Here is a 17009-nt window from a genome sequence, read left to right as displayed (position 1 = left end):
ATTTAGTATTTTACAACTTCTCTGTGGGCAAATGATACACCTTGACAGATGATGTGCTTCTTACAGTTTTTGTTAGAGTTTCTTTTTTTTAAATTAGATATTTTCCTTATTTACATTTCAAATGTTATCCCCTTTCCTAGTTTCCCCTCTGAAAATCTCCTATGCCCTCCTCCCTCCCCCTGCTCCCCAACCCATCCACTCCCATTCTTGGTCCTGGCATTCCCCTATACTGAGGCATAGAGCCTTCACAGAAACAAGGGCCTCTTCTCCCATTGATGACAGACTAGGCCATCCTCTGCTACAAATATAGCTAGAGCCACAAGTTCCACCATGTGTTTTCTTTGATTGGTGGTTTAGTTCCCAGGAGCTCTGAGGGTTTCTAAAAGGTAAAAGTTCCTTGAAAAATAAGTATCATGTGTCCTCAAGGGTGAAGGAAAGTAACTGAGAGAGTGGTGGGCACCAGTAGAAATATGGGACTCATTTTTAGCTACCCATTCTGGTACCATATCCAGAACTAAATGAATTATTGATTTATTAATGATCTTTTGGGTTACAGAAGTATATTCTGCCTGTTTTGGAAACAGAACATGCAAATGGCTGGAGGAGGGTAGGTGTGAATTACCATGGGCAGTTTCTTGATCTTTTGACCAAAGAGCACTTGCGTGTTTTTAAGCATAAACACATAACACACTGCAAAATAAACACTTCAGGTTCCAGGTATAAATAACCTACTGACATACAATGCCTTGACTCAGTCCATACATTCACTAAACCCACCAAGGGGTCGTCTGTTCCTTACAGTAATTCATAGACCTGTTTCTGCCTGGTTTTAGATAATGCCCAAACAAATGACTTCCAAAAGTCAAACACTTAAGTTTACTCGAGTAAAATAACAACGTTTCTTCTAATAATATAGTTATAAAGAAGAATTAAGAATATTTTTCTCAGTCTAAATAGATCAGAAACAATTATTTCTGCAAGAGACCTTTATTTTTATTTCTTGGGTCTTGAAAAAAGTTAAAGATTAGTTTTAGAGCCTTAGAATTGAAATTGACTTTGAATATTGTCTTTGAAATTACCCTGTCAGATGCTTGACTGCTTTCCAGAGTACTATCAGACCCAAACAGTTCTGTCTAGGGACTGGAGTCCTGGCCTCTGTCAGAAGGTGATACCGGGGACCTGCATCTGGCCACATCTGGGGCCCTCTGCTCATGGGAGCCCTGTATCTGCTCTCTTTGGCAGGCACATCACATGAGTTAATAGTGGTCTAGTCATCAGCTCAGTCCCTTGGGTTTCCACACACAAACTTTTAAACCAAGGCTTCATCTTTCTTTGTATGTGTTGATTTTTAATAATCCTCATTTGTCTACTGTGTTGTCTAGTGGTCTCCCTTTGAGCAGATTGTATTTATTGGCTATGTAATGACCATAAACCCTGTCTATATAAAACTTCCTAGTGTGAAATTTTCACAAATTATAAACATTTTATTAATAAAATATACTAAACTAATACATCTTTACAAAGTCATAAAAATAAGTATATAAACATATATATTATCACATCAGAGAAAGTATTACAATCTTTGTTGACTAGAGTATAACAGAAACATTATTAATTGTACTACAGAGCATTAAACATCTGCTTGTGAGTATGGGAGCAGATGGAAAGAGCCTTTGAGAGACAGGTAGAAGCAGATTAGATAAAGGAGCAGGAGGCAGGGCATTGGGAGAACACTGGGCTGCCAGAGCAGATTTTGGAAGGGTCCATGTCCAGTCTTTGGTGCACCAAGTGAAGCTTCAGGGACAGAATGAGCTCTGCCCGCCTGCCTTCTGTATCTTGTCTTCTGAGTACATGTGACCATCTAGGTAGCAAGATTGAGGGTCCACTGCATGCAGAGAGGGACTCTTGTCTTAAGATGACTGGGAAAGAGTTGACAGTAAGTCAGAATCCATGAAGAATGAAGAGAGAAAAAAAATTTTTTTTTCCAAACAGGGTTTCACTGTATAGCCCTGGCTGTCCTGGAACTCACTCTGTAGACCAGGCTGGCCTTGAACTCAGAAATCCGCCTGCCTCTGCCTCCCGAGTGCTTGGATTAAAGGCGTGTGCCACCACGCCCGGCACGAGAGAAATTTTATAAATAGTAGATACAGCTAGGGAGGGAGTCACTGAGGATGAAATTGGCAACACCAAGATATCACTTCCTAGCTTCATACATTGCCTTCAGGGTAAGCCTGTGTATATCTACATGTCTTTTGGAAGTAGATGGTGTCAGGTGATGTGTACATTATTCTTGGTGGCCTTCATGCCACTGGCTTCATCAGTGGACTACATTCTGTTATAACTCTAGTGAATTATGAAGAAGTTCCTGAATTATAGGAACATTAAAATACATAATTTTCTTAATTCCCCTTTAAGACACTGGGTATTTGATGCATCATATATTCTTTATGAATGCTTGAGTTGTAATAAACAGAGCTGATTCTGGGACTTAGCAAACAAAACTCCATTTCCCATAGAAGTCCTAACAACTTGCAAGATCACTTGCTAATGAGTTATTGACTGACAGGTGGTAACCCTGAAGCATGGGAATGGTGGTTTCCGCTTAAGGCTTAAAGGTCCGCCACTGAGGCTTAAATTTAGAACCCATCTTATTTAAATTGATGTCATCATGTATGTGGAGCAAAGGGCACCGTTTTGCTCTCCTGGGTATGTGATATGTAGTACTGATTTGGTAACTCTGAAGCTTGGATTCTGAAATATTCTCCTTGTCTCTGAGAACATGTCTGCATGTGTGTGTGTGTGTGTGTGTGTGTGTGTGTGTGTGTGTGTGTGTATTACAAGAGATGAAGGGCAGCACACATGTCTGTAAATTCCACAATTGTTCTGATTTATTTTAGCCTTGCTTTGGACACAACTTAAAATTAGATTCAATATAACCTAATCTTTTCCACATGTATGTTATATTCTCCTGGTCTACAGTCAGTGGCAACACTTATAACTGAGGGATCTAAAATATTGATTAACTGAAACTGAGTTTTACATCTCAATTTTCCACGTGTAAAGTATGAAGTGCACATCTGAGACCCTTTCCGCGTGTGGATCCTGTGCCAGGGGACTATAACCTGCCTTTGAGACCAGGCTCACATCCAGCAGAACACAATCCTATTAGAATAAGAGTAAGCATTGAAATTCCAATATGGAGTTCTTTGAGTTGAGCACAGTGATGCAGGACTGTAAATCCAAATATTGATTTGAGGCCCAGATTGTGAGTCAGAGAACAGCTGAGGCCATATAGCAAGAGTCTGGCCTTAAAAATGAGTTATTTTGGAGTTTGTCAGTTTCTGACAACTTTGAGGTGGATATCCTGAACTACAGTGAGAAGCAAGGCAGTCTGGGACCACGTCTGCTCTGCCGCCACTGCTGCATCTTGTTCCTCAGCCCCTCTTGTGATAACATCTTCCCTTTAGGGGTTGAAGAGGAACCTCAAATTTCTCTAACTCCTCGGAGTTCGAAGGTTCAGTTTATTTCTGTGTTCTCCCCACTCTGTCTTGTATTTAGAAAAGACATCGAGACAATGTGGGTTTTATCACTTCCTCCACTGATAAGATTTCCCTCCATTGTGTCCTCTTGCTTTCCAGGAATTCACTACTGAACACAATTATCATTGTACCTCTGAGACCGTGGTGGTTTGTTACTATGAAAAAGTCCCATGCTTCTAATCTCTTTCAGTAAATATTTTTACATCTGAAGTATCTTCTGCAACTTAGCATGTTGGAGCTGTAGAACTGGAAAGATAAAAGGAGTCCAGGAAGACTGAGCAGGAATTCTCTACTGGTATTGACTATGCATATTTCAAAGTTCAATGTAACACAAAAACAAGAACACAGAAAGTATAAAATCAGGCCCTTCCTATTACATGCTTTGGGAATTGTTCAAATTGTTGTATTATGTAGTTCACCTCCACCCTAGCTTTAATTCGTGTAGGTGCATGTCTCCATGGTTCTAAGTGATATATTTAGGTTACACAGTCATGGTTATTTTCTCCTGTTAACTATTAAACTTCACTGCATACCCAAGAGGGAAAGAAGGAGGGAAGAAAGACAAGAGAGGAACACACACAGACAGACACACAGACAGACACAGAAAGAAAGACAGGCAGAGTGCGAGGAAGAGGAGAAACAGTAAGAGAGCAAAGACAGAAAACTTACATAAACTTACATTAACATAAATAGAAATATATGTAAGTATAGGTACATGTACATGCATGCATATTTCTTTATATGTATACCTACACACATATGTATATGTTCACTTTCCCATTCATAATTAAAGAGCCATTAGTGGTTGATTTTGAAGGATGTTCAGATGGGATGCAGCAAGTGACGTTCTCTCAAGATCTCCTTCTCTCTCTTTTTTTGAAGGGGGGTGCAAGGGGTGGAGGAAAGAGTTTATTTCAGCTTACATCTTGTAGTCCCTCATGAACAGAAGAAACCCAAGGCAAGAAACTGAAACCTGGAGGCAGGACTACAGTGGAGTGCATGCGGGGAAGGGTGCTTATTGGCTTGCTTCCATGATTTTCTCAGCCTGCTTTCTCATACAATCAAAGACCACATGCTCAAGGATGTTACAGCACACTGTGGGCTGGGCCCTTCCACATCAAGAAAACACTCTATAGAGTTGCCTAGAGATTAATGTGACAGTGCCATTTCTTTCTTTCTTTTTCTAGTTTAATTTAATTTTGTTTATACTTATCCACTTTACATCCCACTCTTTGCCCCAGTCACCCCCTCCCACAATTCTTCCTCCCTCTCCCCTCCTTTTCTCCTTTCCCTTTGGGAAAGTCCCTTTTAACTGAACATTTAAGTAATTTTTAACATTTATTACTACAATTTATAGTATAAATTTTCCTTCCATTGGTTCCAGAAAACATATACAAATAATTACTGATAAATTCTTTGTTTCAAAACTTAAAGTGATGTATTGAAGTAGATGATGTCCAAATGTAAAATAAACCTACCTTTTGATTGTTATCTGACATATTTCCTTTTAAGACAAAACTTTATTTATTTATTTTTTCTTTTTTTTTCATTAGATATTTTCTTTATTTACATTTCTTTTTTTTAATTAGATATTTTCTTTATTTACATTTCAAATGCTATCCTGAAAGTTCCCTATACCCTCCCCCTGCCCTGCTCCTCTACCACCCACTCCCACTTCTTGGCCCTGGCATTCCCCTGTACTGGGGCATTAAAAAAAAAACTTTATTTTTTTTATTTTTAAAATCTATAAAAATCACTGCAGATAAAAAGAAATCACATACTCAAATTAACTAGACCCAAAGAATATACAGTTTAATTAACTTTTATAGAGTTATAGTGGCCATGTGAAATAGAACTGTGGAACTTCATACTGGATTTTATGATTTCACTATCAAATATACTTTAATGAACTTATTCATCACCAAAAATGAGATATCCATGACAGAATTCTAACTAGTAAGGTAATTGCTTTTCTTGGTTTGGCACATCTTTTACAAGTTATTATTTTACATTTTCATATTTGTTACTCAGTATAAAATAGAAGCTGTTAAATGATCTTAAAATATATTTTTCTCAAGCTTAGAGATGAAACTTAAATCTGTTTGTTTTTAGAGTTTCATTCACATTTCTATGACCTTCAACTTTTAAATTTGTATGTATGTAAGACTGAGACAAACCACCATAAACTCTACATGTTGAGGTTCATTGATAGAAATGCACAATTCTAATAACATTTATCTTATCTACTCTAAACTTAAGTATCAAAACTAAATTTAAGTGTGGAAATATCATAAAAAACCTGTAAATTAGCCAGGTGGTTAAATTTTACCTATGTGTACAACTATAGACACAATTTATATATATAAACTCATGCCTATCAAACTTTGCTTATAAATGTATTACCTCTATAAACTATGATCAAAGAAATTAATTATACTTAATAAAGTAAAGCAATTTGAATTTGTCTCTGATAACTTCAATTAAGAAGTTTTACCAAAGACTTTAAGGTCAATGCCCTAACCTTTTCATTTCTAGCCTAGAGTGAAGCATTCCTAATAAAGTCCAGCAGGCCATTCCAAAGTGGTGCCAACAAAACAATGGTAAACTCATAGACAGTTTTTAAATAATGTAGCTCAAAATATGTAGAATATTATCATTCCGTTATGTCATTAATTTTAAAAAGCACCCCTTTAATTTTAAAATTTAAATATATATTGATAAAACTAAATCCACTCAGTTTTATTAAATTCAGTTGCTCAGTTTTATTACCCACTCTGTGGTTGCTCAGTAGCCACATCAGGCTGTCGTAGTTACTATCTTAGAGGAGAAATAAAGCAATTCCTTTGTAGGTGTCTTGCTGGTCATTTGTTATTTAAAATTGTCAGGACACCAAACTAAGGTGACAGAGAGAGGTTTAATATGGATTTTACATCAATTTCTTTTGGAAGATGGAAAAACTCATTTTTTTCCTTTAGGGAAACTATATGTACAATGAAATATTTTCCTTGAGCAGGGCTCGTATGAACTCATAGAGACCCAGAGACCCAGAGACCCAGAGCAGCAACTTGCAAGGCCTACATTGGTCTGCGCCATCTCCTTGGGGCTTTCAGCTTAATATTTGTATGGATTCCCGAGTGAGAATGGGTGGGTCTCTGATTCTTGTGTCTGCTCTTGTGTCTCTTCTCCTTGCACTGGGTTGCCTGGTCCAGCCTGGATGTGATGTTTTTTAACTTCACCTTACTATATTTTATTTTGCCACGTTTGGTTGCTATAGCTTAGAGATACAGAGGGAGTGGATCTGGCAGAGAGAGGAAATGGGGAAGAACTGGGAAGGATATTGTATGAGTACATAATCTATTTTTATTAAAAATAAACAGGGGAAAAGGAATGTGGAAAAACTGTGGTCTGCACACTTCATCTTTATCTCTTATGGTAGTTATTGAACTTTTTCTGATATTAAGTCTTTTAATAAAAATGTTTACGATATCTAATACAAAAAATAAATTACATCCATACAGCCTAAATTAGTGCCCCAGTTGCAACCCACTATAGCATACCCGTTTCTTGCGCTCTCTTCTCTTGGGTGACAGAAAGCTGTGCTTGGTGCCACAGGACAAGGAAAGAGCTAGCTTCAAAATTAAAGTATAGTTTTTACTGAATGCATAATGCTTTCGCCCCACTGCAAAACAGAATACCTATAAATTAAACTGTTATACGTTGCAGTTCATCTGTGTATCCATAACAACACGAGTGTAAGAAAAGATGTTAGCACATTAGCTACACTTCATCAAGTGAAACCAGCAGGAGGCTTCTGGGAACTATGTCACTTCCAGCACGCGCCATGAAGAAAGGATTGCTTTCTATCGCATAGAGAAGCACATGCTGATTAAATAAGATAGAAGTAACCTAATTGGAAAGCAAACTGTGAGTTGAGGGCGGTCAGAACACAGTCTAGGACTGGAGTCGACTAGGAGGAGTCCGAGTGCTTGTGAGAAAACTCCAGGAAAACAAGCGTCTTGTGATCTCGGGTTCTTCAAAACATGAAATGACTCTCGGCATGTATTTTTGTGCTCCTCCCTGGAGTAGCGGATAGGAATGAGTTTATTTCAGATTATTCATTACAACTGGCTATTGTTACATGTTTATGCTCCTCTATGGAAAAAAAAACATGATTTTGCTATGCATGACTAATATAAATTGTCTGATCCTCTGAATAGAGTTGGCTACTGAATAAAAAAAAAACAATGTAAAAGTTTTCATAAGATATGAATTACTACTTAGCATTTACTTTTAATTTTCAGTTAGATAAAAGCAGGATGATATTAAAGATAGTATACCCCTTGGTAATATAGTGGCTTTATTACTTAAAACAATTTATAATTAATGTTATTCCAATGTATGGAAATGTGAAAGTCAGAGAAATTTTTATTTTATTATAAAAATGCCCTTATATCCAGAGCAGAAAAATTAAGCTATAAGTATATTCTGATGTATGTGACTCAAAATATTTCCTTTACTAGATATTCCTAACTTTTCTGACTGCCCTGAGATTTTTCCATTAGTTCTTACAGAAAAGCCAAAACAACTATTTAGAAGAGTATGACATAAGGAAAGTTGAAGCTTTATACAGAGAACAGTTTTTATTTGTAATTGTGGTTGTGCAACTGGAGCTGTGTGAATTCATCATCTCTTTACAATTTTGTTCATTAGCTGATATTAAGCCTCATATAGGTGCAGTATAGTGTTTCACAAAGGAGTTTTCCACACAACAAGCAGGTGTTTCCAGTACCTAGAAAACATTGTTATACTTTATACATTTTTATTAATATGGCTTCTTCATTCAAATTTAGAGGTTGAAAATGTAGGGGTCCCTTTTGAGTACAGGTTGTGTTTTAGAGACACATTAAGTTTTAAGATGACTTTAAGCTCTAGAAGGATCTTACTGTTTTGGATCCACCTGGGATAGTTTAAAGACTGCTTCTGGAAACAGTGAGGAAAACCTGGGGACCCAGGCAGCAACAGATGCTCCTTGGGAAAATGTATACCCAAGTCAAAAGGTGTAGCCTCGACTGATCTAGGTCATTATGTCTTCCTACTTGTGTATCCCTGGAGATCTGAGGTTTGGCTTACCTACAAGCAGAACACTCTTTCTGCTTTGAAGTAACATGATAGTTAATATCTCTATTAAATTATATTTCCAAGGCTCTGTACTGTGTATGAAATTATTTAACAAACACCGTGTAACTGATGAGTTATATTGTAGGCTACCATCAAGTATACAATGCAAGACATATATGGAGAACGTGTTTAGTTTAAGATTTTAAATATACAGTAGGAATCTAAAAATTTTGAGACCCCAGAATACCCATTATAAACAAAGAAAACTGACTGCTCATAATAAATGCTCAGCTATCAGGTAATGACACAAGTAGTGATAATTTCTCACTTCTCAACTGTGCACTCATTCAAGGTCATTTATTTCAGTAAGAACACTCAGATACTGTTATATAAAGGAAAATATATCAAGTACCATTAGGACAAAGCACTTAGAGTGTATTTAAAGAGTGATTAGACCACAGAAAAAGAACAACTTTGAAAGAGGAGAGGGCATATTATCTCCACCTTGGGGAGAACAAAATTCATCCACATAAATATAGATTTTGGATACCATATTAATTTATAGCTTTTTTATCCTCTCCTCACCAAGGTGACTAATCGAGAAGCAAACCGACAGAAAATAAAAGTAATGAGTGATTGTCTGTTTTTTAAAATCCTAAAGCAACTGGACCAAACTAAATGCATAAAAATACCCATTTCTTCCTAAAATGATTTCATCTTGCTTTCTGTTCACCAGGGAGGTGGCGACTGTCCAGAAATGAGCATTGGGGCTATAAAGATTGCCTTGGAAATCTCTCTTCCTGGTTCTTTCATCTATGTTTTCACTGATGCACGATCCAAGGATTATCGGCTCACCCATGAGGTGCTGCAGCTTATCCAACAGAAACAATCCCAGGTAAGTAGACAGCATGGGAGGTTGCTTATCGCTTATGATTATTCTGTGTGTGGTCGATAGCAATAGTCATAACCATTTGACCATGTATCTTACACCAGTATGTATAAAATGTACATATCTTCTTATTTGAATGTAGTAAATTCATACTTATCAACAGCGTATTGATACTTTGGCTTTGAATACAATGAAGAAATGATTGCAGATTAATTAAAATACTTATAAGCATCTTATCACACTTGTTATGGCTGTACTTCAAATGCCACTATCTACGGGGAGTCTTCCCTGAGTTAGTCATCCAGTAGTATCAGTTAGTTTTGGCCATGTAACAAAACTCAATGATGTATAGCATAGCATTTCACCTTTCCCAGGTTAGCACACTCTGGTTTGCCTAGATGGTTCTTATGCATCTAGGAATGTTGAGGGATATTTACTTTTCTTCCCCTACTGGTTACTTTTGAGATTAAAAGGTCAATTTAGGCACGCCCTTTTTGTGGCCATGGCAGAAACACTGGAGACTGAGCGGAAATGCAAAGGTCTTTTGAATTGAAGCACATGACTTGTAGAATGACTCTTGCGCCTCAAACCATATGGCCAAACTCAGCTCCAGAGACACATTATAAAGAAGATCTTCAAAATTCTCTGCAAATGCATGGATGCATGACAAGACGAGGAATTGAGGCCACTGTTAAAACTAGCATGATTGTGGTCTTCTTTCCATAGCCAAACTTGTCCTGAGCTATAAACAACTATGTTCCTGTGCAGGCCCAGCGTATAAAGGGCTAATAACTATCCTGTATGCTAACATTTGACTTGCTTAGTAATGTGCTAGGAAATAATAAATGCTAATAAATGTATTTGTCTTCTGGAAATCTCTCAGCCTCACTTCTGCTTTACAAATCTCAGGTGGTATTTGTGCTCACTGGAGACTGTGATGACAGGAATCATATTGGATACAAAGTCTATGAAGAAATTGCCTCTACAAGTTCTGGTCAAGTGTTCCATCTGGACAAAAAGCAAGTGAATGAGGTCAGTTTAGTAAAGTTGGTCTAGTTGTTTTTGCTACTTTGTAAAAAGCAGCTAGGCTACTCTAACTGTGATAACTCTGGTGTCCAAAAGAGTGATAGCTTGCAGATTTTCTCCTTAAGCTTTGCAAGGGTCGATTACAGCAGCGATGCAGAGAAACTAATTCATTTAGAATTAATTTTCAGATGGAATAATGTTATAGCAACAAGTCATATAAGCACCAGAGGTGAAAACTTCACTTAGTTTAATAAAATCTTTTTGTATTAAATGTTTAATTCAATTTGAAAATTCAATATATGTGTCTGATGAACAATTTTCAGGTAATAAACAGGTCAAATGAAGCTTGCTCTATTATTGAAGTTGAATGTGAGAAACTGAATTACCAAACACAATTCCAGTCAGATTTACCACCCAATATTAAGAGCTAAAATCCATGACCCATAACTGTATAATTAGAAAAATGATTGAAAACAAAATCTATAATTCATGGTAAGAAAAATTTATTGTTTGAAATTGGTCTCATTATTATGATTTTTTTCTAACTATTATTTTGCCTTGGCTACACTTGTGGTAATAGCATTTTATTTACCAATTAATTAATTAATTTGGTTTAAAAACTTACCAGAACAATGATAAAGTGTGAAGAAAGCATAATTTACATTTAATTTATTTAGTCTTTAGGACTATACAGATCTACTGACTTCGTGACAGATTTCTCTGTGTCTTGAACAAAATAATCAATAGTTCTCCTATAACTGAAACACCACATCTCAGTGAAACGTATAGAAAATTGTAACTTTCCAGAAGAAACAATTTTGTAAAAATACCTTTATCAACTACTTACATGATAAGCCTGGATGCTTACTTTTAAAGTTTTCTTCGAAAAAATATATCTGTTGATAGGGCAATAATGACTCAAGCCCATGTTATGTTCCCTTTAGAGATTCATACACTCCTGAATAATGCCTAGCAACTGCGAGGTGATCCCTAACAGTTAATTTGGGGGGAAAAATGTGTTTCAAGCAGAAGATGGAAGCCTGGGGAGGAACTTAGAGAAAAGTGCAGGGCTCTCAGGAACTGGGCTACTTGTCTCACCCAACACTTTACCAGGATGAAAAAGGCCTGAACGAGATGGAGAGCTTGCACATTGCCTTGGGACACATTCAGGATCTCCTGCAAGGGGTATAGCTGGAGAGTTACATTGTTCTTTCTTGTAGTGGGGGGGGGGGGAGGAGACTATAACTTCAGACTTGATGAGACTGTGAGAGGGCTGTGATGATGATGCTCACAGGAGACAGCAGCAGATATATTGCCCAGTGATCATGGTGGGTCATAGCTAAAGGTACTGGGGAAGAAAAGACGTCAGAAAACTTAGCATGAGCACATAGGACTTTGGAAAGGACAGGATCTCTGGCCTGTTGGTAAGCAGTCAGACATTATTTAGGGACTGGGAAAACGAGAAGAGCCATGGGATTTTTAACAGTTGAGTCCCAGAACAAAGAGGGTAAAAAAGTCATCTCACTGGCTTATTAATTTTGTTTCCCAGAGCATCAACTGGTATTTGGATCTTTAAATTTTGTTATGGCAGGATCAGACATTTTAAAACAGTTAAGATTGCCCTTTTAGTGTAATGCACTTGCTTTATTATAAAATAGAGTTTGATAACAGCAGGGATGAGCCTTGGCTTCTGTCAATCCCCTGCATCTCCAATCCCCTGGCTACTTAATTTAGGAAAAGATAGAATGTCTTTTTTTACTCTAGACCAATAAGACTCAAAGGCATTTTGGGTAGGGGTAACTTGGAGGAATTCTCTGCTCCTAGATCTTGTCCTGTATACTCATAAATCTGATCTGATATTGGCAGCTTGATGCGAGTCTGACAATAAAACAGCTCTGAAGGCTACTGAGCAGCTCAGAAAGCCCAGTCTGCCTGTTCAGTTTTCTAACATCTTTTAATGCTAAGTGTCTGCAGTTATGGAGATGTTACTTTCCTTAGGCCGAGTGAGTAGTCAGTTACATCCAAATGAAGGAATCTCGAGTTCTACAGTTCTCTGTGACATGCGCTCTATGAGGTCTAACTAGGCCTTGTTTATAAAATGAAGATAATAGAATTTCTATTTCAGGAGGCGATTATGCCTTTAAGTGAGATAATACAGGGAAAATGTTCTCTACAAGGTACTGTACAGAGTATGGACTGAGTAACGCTGACTGGTACTGTGATACCCCCCCCCACAACAGGCTCATACATTTAAATATCTGTCATTGAGGAGTGGAACTATTAGAGAAGGTTTAGGAGGTGTGGCCTTGTTGTCATGGAATTATATCACTGGGGGTGGGCTTTGAGATTTCAAAAGCCCATGGTAGGTCCAGTTCTCTCCTGCTGCCTGTGGATCAGAATGTAAAGCTCTCATCCATTGCTCTAGCACTATGTGTGCCTCCATGCTCCCCATCATGATGATAATAGACTAAATCTCTGAAACAGTAAGCAATTAAATGCTTTCTTTTATAAGAGTCACTATGGTTGCGGTGTCTCAGCAATAGGACTAAGACAGGGACTCTAACCCTGGGAAACTTCCTTTTTTTTTACCTTTGTACAGAGGGCTTTGTGCCACTGTGTCTGCTGGAGAACAGGTGAGGAAATAATCCTGAGTGGGGGGGGATCCAAAAAGAGTTGGGCAGTTTTATTTCTTCTTGTTTATAAGTAAAGAAATTGTGAAGGTTTCCTGAAACTGTCTAAATCAATACATGCCCTAAAGAAAGGCAACAGAATTTGTTAATAGGGAGCACTGTAACACTGGCCAAATAGGACTTGCAAAATTGTGAGATAGCAACCAAGTAATTTTTCTTTTCCAATTGTTCTAAATTCTTTTATTCTATGGTCGCTGCAAATTTTGACAGAAATGGATGGTTTTGTACTATATACTCATTTAATAGACACAAAACCCCAGGCATTAAAATCTTCCATTTTATTCTTGAAAATTTTTTCATGTACTCATTCTAAAGGAGACTGAAGACTATAGTGCATCTGCCTTCATCACCCAGTGAATCAGTTTTATAACATGGTGGGAGTACAGCTTCAGCAAACTGGAAGGTTTTCATTTTCCTTTCTTTCATGGGGATATATGGAGGATCTAGGTATCTTTCATCTACATTTAACATAAAAGGAAATCCAAAGCAGAATCCTTTGGCTGAAAACCAGTGAGCTGTAAATCACCGTGTGGTGGTTTTTGTGTCTTGAAAACAGAAGTTAAGATACAAATCTTAGTTCAACTTTGAAGACAGAACAGGGACTATGTTTTACTGTACTATTCCATTTACTTGGAATCTGACAGGCTGCCTGTTTAATCAATGCTTGCTTTGATATAATAAAATGTCTAAGGCTGTATGCTGTGTCAGAGAAGCAAGAAAGAAGTATGCATTGTTATTAGATCATTGACCTGCTTTGACTTCCCTACCTTATTCCACATTTCCCACACTCATGACCTCTATTCTCCCCACTAAATATGACTTCCTGAACATCTCAGCTTGGTGGATTTCTCCCATTCTAACAAATGTTAGCAGCCCTGCAGACATTCTTGCTGACAGGACTGACTATCAGTAACTATTGCAGCAGAGGACACATGACTTACTCAAAGGGACCAAAGGGTGTTGAATGAATGTTAGTTTGCAAGACTTTGGGCAAGCCTAAGGACAGCCATCGAGCAATGATGAAGCACCAAGGATGTAGGAAGAAGCATCTTTCTATGTCCCCCCTGAGTTTGAAGAGGAGGAAGAAGGCACTCATAACATTACCCAGTAAAACAGAGGCCTGGGATAGGCCAGCTGAAGTGCTATACTAGAAGGCAGAATTCAGGGGTCTTGTTGACACCGTGTTCAAGATCAGCATCCAGGGTATGGGAATAGAAGAACGATTGTTCTGAAGGGACAAAGATGAAGAACAAATAGTTCTGTATAGTAGATAGCTTTTCAGGCTCTGGACCACAGATCTTATTTCAGGCATGAGACTTTAAATGACTTATGCAATTTTCTATGTTTCAAGTGTATTTTTTAATGGTAAAATGAGAAAATGTCATACTTAATGTTAAACTACAGGCTTTTTCAAATTAAAATATACAAATAAATGTTAACAGTTTTTTAATTTACTGATGCATTTTAGCCCAAATATACTAGTAATGTTAGTTTTACAGTGATATGTCCTAAACGAAAGAAATATACATTCTGTATGGTACATCTGGGGTTTTAGAACCAGAAGAAACTGGCTTTGAATGCTTTCTCTATCTTTGGCTAAGATTACCTTTGTGAAACAATGTTATAAATCATCTCTGGGGTTACACTCCTTCATGCAAACAGGGTGCAACTATTGCCCCATAGGACTATTGTAAAGAGAAAAGAAAACATGGAATGTTTGTAGTGAGCTATATAGATCCCCATGGAAATGGAAACAACCACCCAGTCTAGAAGTCTTTAAAGACAGGGTTTCTCCTCTGTTCACGATGGCATCTACAGTTTGCTCAGATGACACCATTACCCTATACAGCCATCAGAAAGACTGCTATTTGGGTAGCATTATACTTCCTAATGAATGCATAGAGGGGAATCGGTTTAGAACTACTAAGAATCCCATATACCTCTTGATCTCTTGCACTTACCTTGTGTTTAAAATTTTTATTTACTTTTTATCATGGTTAGTAATAAAACTGCTAAGAGATGAAGAATTTAACTTGTTTACTTAAAGAATAATAACATCAATGATTGTAATACAATAGTAATACCTAATAGAAGGATTAATATGTCCTGTGCACTCTGATGGGTGCATTTCTTTCGATCACTGTTTGAGCCTCGGAAGCTTTGGGAAGAATAAAGCCCAGTATTCCTGGAGTCGGTGCCTGTGGGTGCAGTACTGAGAGGACAGGAACACGGGCCAGCTCCCGACAGTCTGTAAGAGAAGCAAGGTGAAGGGCTGGAGGTGCACCATGGAGCTGAGATGGATGGGTCTGCAGGTTTCTGTGGTGGGCAACAAAAACGGCGATCATCTGTTCCCGCTGTACCATCAACTTGGGGACCTGTCATTAAAGATAACATTGCCCTCATCCCAACTGAGGAATCTCCGATTTCCCATTGGAGGACAATGACGATCCATGAAAAGTCCAGCAGCCTAGCAATAGAGTGCATCACAGGTTACAGATCATCTGGTTTAGTTTTCCCTGCTAGGTCTACACTCGTTTTTCTAGTACCTAGGCTAGAAAAGCTATAAACTTTTCAAGAGTATGATCTTGGCACAGCCCTTTCTTGCTATTTTGGCTGACAGCTACTTTTGACCAGCATGTAGAAGAGCTCGCTGCCTATGGGCTTAATTATGAGAACTGTTCAGAGTTTTGTACAACTGGTAATGTGAAATGAAGTGTCTGCCACTTTGTTCTTCCCTACTCTGAATTTCACTCCAGATAGCATGTCAGAATATAACCTCACTGTTGACCCTGGAAATAAGTAGAAACGAGTGTTTCCCTCTGAAAGTTGAAAATGTATCAGAGACAAGCTCTAACATTCTAGTAAGTGACCGGGAATGTGTGGAGACAATGTGGAAATGTTTCCAGCAACCTGTATTGGAATTCACCTAATGAAATGTCAAAAGGAAAGTGAGAAGCTCAGAGCTCACATATGAAAGTGATGTAGATACTATGTCAGCACTCACAAACACACCAGAAAGGAGCAGCTACCCAATGCCAATGCAATGTTTTCCCTGGTCCTCTCTTGTGCCCAGGTTGACATGTGTTTGGGACCCTGGTTTTAGGAACACATATTCCAGGCACCTGGGAGTGTTTTTAATTGGTCACTGATATGCTTAAATAAAGCCACATGTAAGTTGTGTTACCATTTATTTAGTTAGAACAAAAATTAAAGTCATTAATGTATTACTAAAAGTATTCACTGATATTTTTTCATACTGACATTTAAAATATACAGAATGCACAATATTCATCAAAAATGGCGGGAGGATATGACTGTTGTCATTGATCTCATTAGGCTAAATACAGCCAGAGGGGAGGATACTTGTCCTGCAGTGTGAGCAACAGTGGGGGCAAAGGAGGTGGAAAGCAGAGAAGGAGAAGCCCTGCAAGCAAGAGGCTCTGTTTTGTTTCATGGCTGTGTGGATTGCTTCTAAGAACTCTTTGAGGCTCACATGAGAAACTGCAGCAACACATTTCGTAATGTGAGAGTGAGCAGAACTTGCTGCCTTTGAAACCTAAGTCTGCATAGGAAAGCGTTATCCCACAGTCCCTCCTAGAGACAGTCATGATATCCGAGCTCATAAAATGCAGAAAATAGAATGGGAACTACTCAGTAAAACATATTACCAACACACATATACACCTACACACATATACACCTACACACACACACACACACACACACACACACACACACACACACACA

The 17009-nt window shown here is 37.9% G+C and overlaps 1 protein-coding gene across 1 annotated transcript in view; it reads left to right on the top strand.

Moving 5' to 3' along the window:
• Hmcn1 (hemicentin 1) overlaps positions 1 to 17009 on the top strand; it is a 418463-nt gene that overhangs the window by 125292 nt on the left and 276162 nt on the right. The window contains exons 3-4 of the mRNA XM_021197369.1: positions 9394 to 9552; positions 10456 to 10578. Of these exons, the coding sequence (XP_021053028.1) occupies positions 9394 to 9552; positions 10456 to 10578 (282 nt within the window). The remainder of the gene's footprint in view (positions 1 to 9393; positions 9553 to 10455; positions 10579 to 17009) is intronic.

This window comes from Mus pahari, chromosome 5 (genome assembly GCF_900095145.1).
Source record: "Mus pahari chromosome 5, PAHARI_EIJ_v1.1, whole genome shotgun sequence".
Lineage (NCBI taxonomy): Eukaryota > Metazoa > Chordata > Mammalia > Rodentia > Muridae > Mus > Mus pahari.
Note: the sequence above shows the minus strand (reverse complement) of the source record. Positions and strands in the feature narration are given on the sequence as shown.